General features: G+C 41.2%; 1 protein-coding gene across 1 annotated transcript in view; it reads left to right on the top strand.

The window, feature by feature from the left end:
- The window catches only part of cntn3a.1 (contactin 3a, tandem duplicate 1), a 76,948-nt gene that overhangs the window by 48,245 nt on the left and 22,703 nt on the right, over window positions 1-6,000 (top strand). The window contains exon 10 of the mRNA XM_008318694.3: window positions 4,976-5,105. Coding sequence (XP_008316916.1) covers window positions 4,976-5,105 — 130 coding nt within the window. The remainder of the gene's footprint in view (window positions 1-4,975; window positions 5,106-6,000) is intronic.

Genomic DNA, 6,000 nt, shown 5'->3' on the forward strand with positions numbered 1-6,000 from the left:
TTATCTGCAGCTGATGTTTGTTTAGCTCGCCGTCTTCTATTGCTAACCTTCCGAGGAGGAGATCACATGATCGCAGGAGCAGCTTCCAGCAAATGACTCCAAACTTTCCAAAACACTCGACGAGATAAAATCCAATTTTCCTCTCTGGCTCTCACTGCCTCTCCTTTCTTCTCCAGACTTCCCTCAACCCATTCCCTGGGTCTCCTGGGAATAGTCGCTCTCACACTTTTCCTCGTTGCTCTTGTCCTTCTCTCACTTCACTTGTCTCTCTTTTACTTCCTCCAGCACTCTCCACTCTGCGGCAGTCAGAGAACCTCTCTGTGTTAATCAGAGTCTGTCCACACAGTCACACACTCCACATCCACACGGCCACTCTCACACACTGTTCAGTCATGTCATTAAAGTTTCTGTCTATCCAGTCTGATTACAGCTGATGAGTAAAAAGTACACACATACACATGTGCTTATTTATACACACTGTGAGAAAAAAAAGTGCTTCTTGAAGGAAAGCAGGAATTCACGCTGGATGACTGATGACTAAACACAGAGTGAAATTTTGTCTTATAATTTTCACTATTTTGACATTTTCCAAATCATTTGGTTTAGTCACAAAAAAAAAGGATTTTTTTCATATATGGAAATGTTTGACAATTCATCTCAATTAATCATGACTAATTGTGATTAATCCACAGTTATCCAAGTGTAAAATCGGGTTAAGATTAAATATTTGAATCGTTTGACATCCCTGATATTGAAGCTAACCAACTTTTATGCCCCACTGGTCAAGTTCTCTGGGGAAGCTAGCCCGGAAGCTTTTTTTATTCCCCCAGTGTCCCATCAATTCTGATCATGTTTGTATGTGTTTTGCAGAGAAGCCAAAGTAAGGCCATTTTCTGCTTGTCATAATTCAGGGACTCAACAATTTACCACTCGGTCCCTTCTATCTGCTCCTCTCAATTTTGTCATTAAGTCTCTTCTCTCCCACAAGGGTGAAAACTGCCTTATCATCCAAAATACATTTCACATTTAGGCAATTTGCCTTATTTCCCATTATTGTCTCTCTGGAGTGAGTGCTCTGTTCACTGATAGTGTCAGTGTTTGGATTGTGTCATGAGCCCAAGAGCCTGTCTGTTTTTGTTCCTTATCCCTTTTAAGGGATGGTTAGGTTTTTGTAACTTGGTTAACAGTCTGGTTAATAAAAGTGTAGTTCATGTTTTGAAACTGTGGTAATAACCAGTACACACTTTACATGGCCCTGCTTTGAGAACCCGGGTAACAGAGTGAGCAGCGTCCAGAATATTTTTTCCTTATTTGACTAGAAACAAAGATTCTCCTCTGTTGTTAGCCTTTGTTGCTTATCAGGAATGCACAACTTAAATCAATTTGAGAAGAAGCTCATTTTTGGTGAGCTGTAATTGTGATAAATGACCTTTGACATACAGGACGGTGACCTGTCACCTCTGTTAATGGTTAAAAATGACCATTACATTTGTAGTGATAGCATATGGTCTGAGAGAATGGACTTCTAACATGCTGGTAGCATCTGATGTTAGCAGATCTGCAGCCGTGATCTGGTGCCTTTTCCTTTTTATTAGTTTGGGAAATTAGCTGACAGGACTGGGGTCGGTCTGGAATGAAACAAATATGATTCATTTAATTAAAGGAACATTTCTATTGGCAGCGTTAGTATATATTTAGTTAATAATTACCCTAGAACAGTAGTGCCTGCACTTTGTTGGGTTGCAGGGTTACCTTTAAAAGCACCAGGCTTTGTAAAGAATACAAACAGAATATACTTAACCAGACATATTAGTTGGGGCTGTTTTATTAACTGCCCTCTTGGCACACAAAAAATCTTTTACTTATGTTCTTCACTTTAGTCAATGTGATGGAAAAACCTTTTCAAAAAGGTGCACTACCTTAGAGATCCATTGTTAGATTGCAATCTTTTTATTTGGCCTTCGTGTTCTAAAACAGGAGGGAACACTGTGATGTGAGTATATTAGTGTGTTTTTACTAACCTAACTCTTCCATAGGTTCTTTTCTGAACTCTGCCTTTAAGGATTTTTCATTCCTTTGTGCTCACACTGGCCCAGCAGCTGTGTGGTCCATCAGCCAGTTGTCTTTTTTGTCGATTGACAAAGGTCACATCATCTATTTACAAGACATCCTTAACCACAGAAAACCCCAATCACGTTACTATTGACGTTACTGTGGACATTGACAGGTGATGGCCCACATTTTGTCCTCTTGATAATAACATCAATTCAGTATCACAATTCATCCAAGAGTGGTATTAAACATTTAATCCAGGGCCGGTTCTCAAGATGGACGTTTTATTCCAACAGTAACGACTGAATGCTGTGATACATGGAGGGTTGTATAAATAACAAGCCGGCATGAGGAAATATGAATGAACCCATTTGTAGAAAAATCAAAATGTTGATGTTGTCGGCGCAGTGTGATTCCATCACAGGTCGGCCTCCGCTAATGTAAATAACACTCAAAAATCCTCTGGCAGGTGGTGGTGGCGGTGGGGGAACTTATTCTCTGTACATGTGACTATATTAATGAGGTGGGATGTTACCATTTTCAAAATGCCACCATCAACTGCGGCAACAGTAAATCAATTTCCAAACCCAAAGGTCAGTGATGAAGAGAGAGAGGCAGACGGAGAAGGACCATTTGTTATTCCTCATTAGAATGGATCAGTTCCCTCTCTCCCCCTCCCTCCCTCCCTCCCTCCCTCCCTTCCTCCCTCTCTCCCCTTCTCTTTATCTAAGCATCTCTAGTGCACCCATTCTCTTTTCTTATATTTTCTTCTGAGCCCATTTCCCCTCACAGTCCCTCTGGCCCTCTATCTCTCTCCACCTCATTTTGGGCCACCTCCGAGGGAATTAAATGGCGCAGAGGAGAGCTGTCACTTCAAAATGTCACACTAGTGAAACAAGAAGCCATTCTCCCTGGTAGGTCTCCTCTCCTCCTCCTCCTCCTCCTCCACCAGCAGCTCCTCCTTCAGTTACGTACACCACTGTGTTTTCCTCAGTTTCTTTTCCTTTTCGACCTCCAAAAGCTGACTTCTGAGGAGTTACTTTGTCCATGATTTGCCTTTACAAAACTTGACTCTGCCGTTATCAGAGAGAGTCGAGCATAATTAATGACCGCCATAAAGCAGACGAATGCAGCCATTTGTCTCGGCTGCTAAAGAGATTGTGATAGAGCCACCTCCGAGTCTCTGAGGCTTTCCTAACAGGGCATTAGGTACAGAGTAGTGTGGCACCGATCCGTGCATTTACACAGAACTCTTTCATCTCTCAGCCCCTTGGGCTCCTGCTCTGTGTAACCTAAAAGGACCATCTATTATCTATCCACGTTGCTGTGGCTCAGCCTCTCTTATCTATCGCTTCCTCTGTGTCTCTCGACCTCTCTTTCTCACTCTCTTCCTCCCATTCTTTTTCCTATAAACACACACAATCTGTCTGCTCCAGCCCAAAAATCATGGGCTAACGTTCCACTCTGAAGCAGCTGCATCCATCCTTCACCCCTCTGCTGTTATCTGTGCTCCAGGTCAGGTTTGGGTCCGTCACGATGGCAGGCTCCAGAAAGAACTCTGTTTGAAGATCTTTAGCAGTACCACGAGCTAATGTTAAAAGGACAAGAGTTGTCTTTATAAGTGGCCGAGTTGTAATGATTCCAGAGACAGACGGACTCTGACAGGGCCCTCTGGACTACTTTGTCAGTGACATTAAAAGGTCCAGGCTTCACTCAATGGGAAAGATCAAGGGCGGGGACAATTGAGTGCTGCCACACTTCAAGTGACACAACTATAAAAAAGGAAGTAAGAAAAGCAGGGGCCAAAACCTTTAAAGGTCAAAAAGAGCGATGGGGAGGTAGCAGAAAAACAAAGTAACACTTGATGTTGTTGAACTCTCTTTACTCTGTGTGGGCATTATCAAATGGCAATTATTTTGGAACAAACAGTCTTGCCTGCTGAGCATATTTTCCGATTCCTAACACTATCTGTTACTTTGTGGAGGACAAAAACCCTGCGTGTTGCAGCTTATCCCTGTGTAATTGCTCAGAGGGTTGATTTCAGCTGCTGTTTGATGATGTCTCACTGCTATGTTTAGCAGGAGGGGCTACATCTACACACCGCAGGGCTATTGGGACCACAGAAAATGACTAGTGTTTCAATTAAAAACCTCCCAAGGAGAGAAATGTTCCTCCGGAGCTTGAATTAGATCAGGCCACTCTTTAAAATGAACACACAATGCAGTACTGTAAATGTCAATATATGGCCCTTGTTACCCGCCTCCGCTGCTGTTACGGCCCTAATTGGACCGTTTCAAAGATTCTTTACTGAAACAGAAAATGTAGAAAAACACGTTGACGACATTGTCTCCTGTGTGTGACAGCTGTGCGAGTTAGGTGTCCATAACAACCTTCAACAATCACAGGTTAGCTTATGTTACACACCAAGGGTTCTCAATCTATGGTAAGCCTGCCATTTGTGCGACTTATTGTCTAGAAAATACGTTAATTGAACGGCGTTCATGCTTAAATAATGTTGTAAGTCTTTCCAGCGCATTGAACAAAGTCACCTCCCCAGCACAAGCAGACAAGGAGCCAGTCAAAGTAAAAGAAAGAGCCAGGTACACAGTACTACAAGTGTACTCCAAGATAGAGACAAAAAGATACACATGGAGTGAATAATGGAGGTAGAGATACACAGTGCTTTTTATGACATATCTGCACTACACCAACCAGCTCCAAACAGTTCCAGCAGAGAGGAGATCATGACAGGATGTAAACCCTGCACTGGGACAGCCGTTCAGGCACCATCTGTCCACCGTTCACTTTGTCTAAATGTCTGCTACTCATTGACAGGTTACTGTACCGTGGGCGCTCCATTTGTAAATCATGAAGTCGTTAAATGTACAGGTGGGTGTGATGTTGCAATTTTCTGTCTTTGCAGGACAGAGTTCAAGTGAACAACGGGTTGCTAACAATCAGCAGCCTGAATCTGGCAGACATGGGAATGTACCAGTGTGTGGCCGAGAACAAACATGGCCGTATTTTCACCAACGCTGAGCTACAAGTCACAGGTGAGATCCAGAACTGGGTTTTACCAAATTATTTTTATTAATTATTAATAATTTATTATAATTTTTGCATTTTACAGGGTTGAGCTGTGCTATATTTTGTTTGATTAGTTTTTATTTCTTTACTCGTAGAGGTAGAGGACAATTTTGAAATCAGAGCAAACATCCACATTTTATTTTTGTTTTATTTACAACTTAAATGAAAACCTGTTTAATTTCCACTGGTCTTGATTCAACTACGTCCATTAGCAAGGACTTTTCTTTGTTATTTTTTGTGTTATTTCATTTAAATAAAAAAAATCTCTATTAAAAGTTTTTTTTAATTTCCTCTAGTACATTACTCTGTTAAGTAATTAGTCATATTAAAGTGGTAGAATTATCCTTCATAGTTTTTTTCCATGAAACTGAATTTCTTAATTTCTAATTTCAATAAAACATTTTCCAATACTTTACTTTCTCTTTTTTTAAAAATAGACTGTAAAGAATCTCAGTACTCGTACTTGTATGAGCAGTACAGATATTCTCAGTGGAATTGTCAGTAGTATTGAATGAGCCAGTGTATTTGGCTGTGGTCAGTTGTTCCTGCAGTCAAACCTGTATCAACTTCCAGCTCCTAAATTTAGTTCTTGATCGACCGTGTGTTTCATCAGGTTCATCATGCTGACGCTGTTGTCAGCAATGTTCTTTCTGCATACACAGCCATGCACTGAGCGATATGAGCGCTGGGCCTGATGGGATGTTTGTTCTCGTAGACACTTTAAAAGCTTTTGTCTGTGATACGAACGGTTAGGCTTTCAGAATAAAACGCAGCTCAGATGGAGATCCTTGTTTATTACTTTTTCTTAATGGAAAAAATTGAAAGTAAATAAAAGGAAAAAATAAATAAAGTGAGAGAAGA

This window comes from Cynoglossus semilaevis, chromosome 10, assembly GCF_000523025.1.
Source record: "Cynoglossus semilaevis isolate Cse_v1.0 chromosome 10, Cse_v1.0, whole genome shotgun sequence".
In the NCBI taxonomy this organism is placed as follows: Eukaryota; Metazoa; Chordata; class Actinopteri; order Pleuronectiformes; family Cynoglossidae; genus Cynoglossus; species Cynoglossus semilaevis.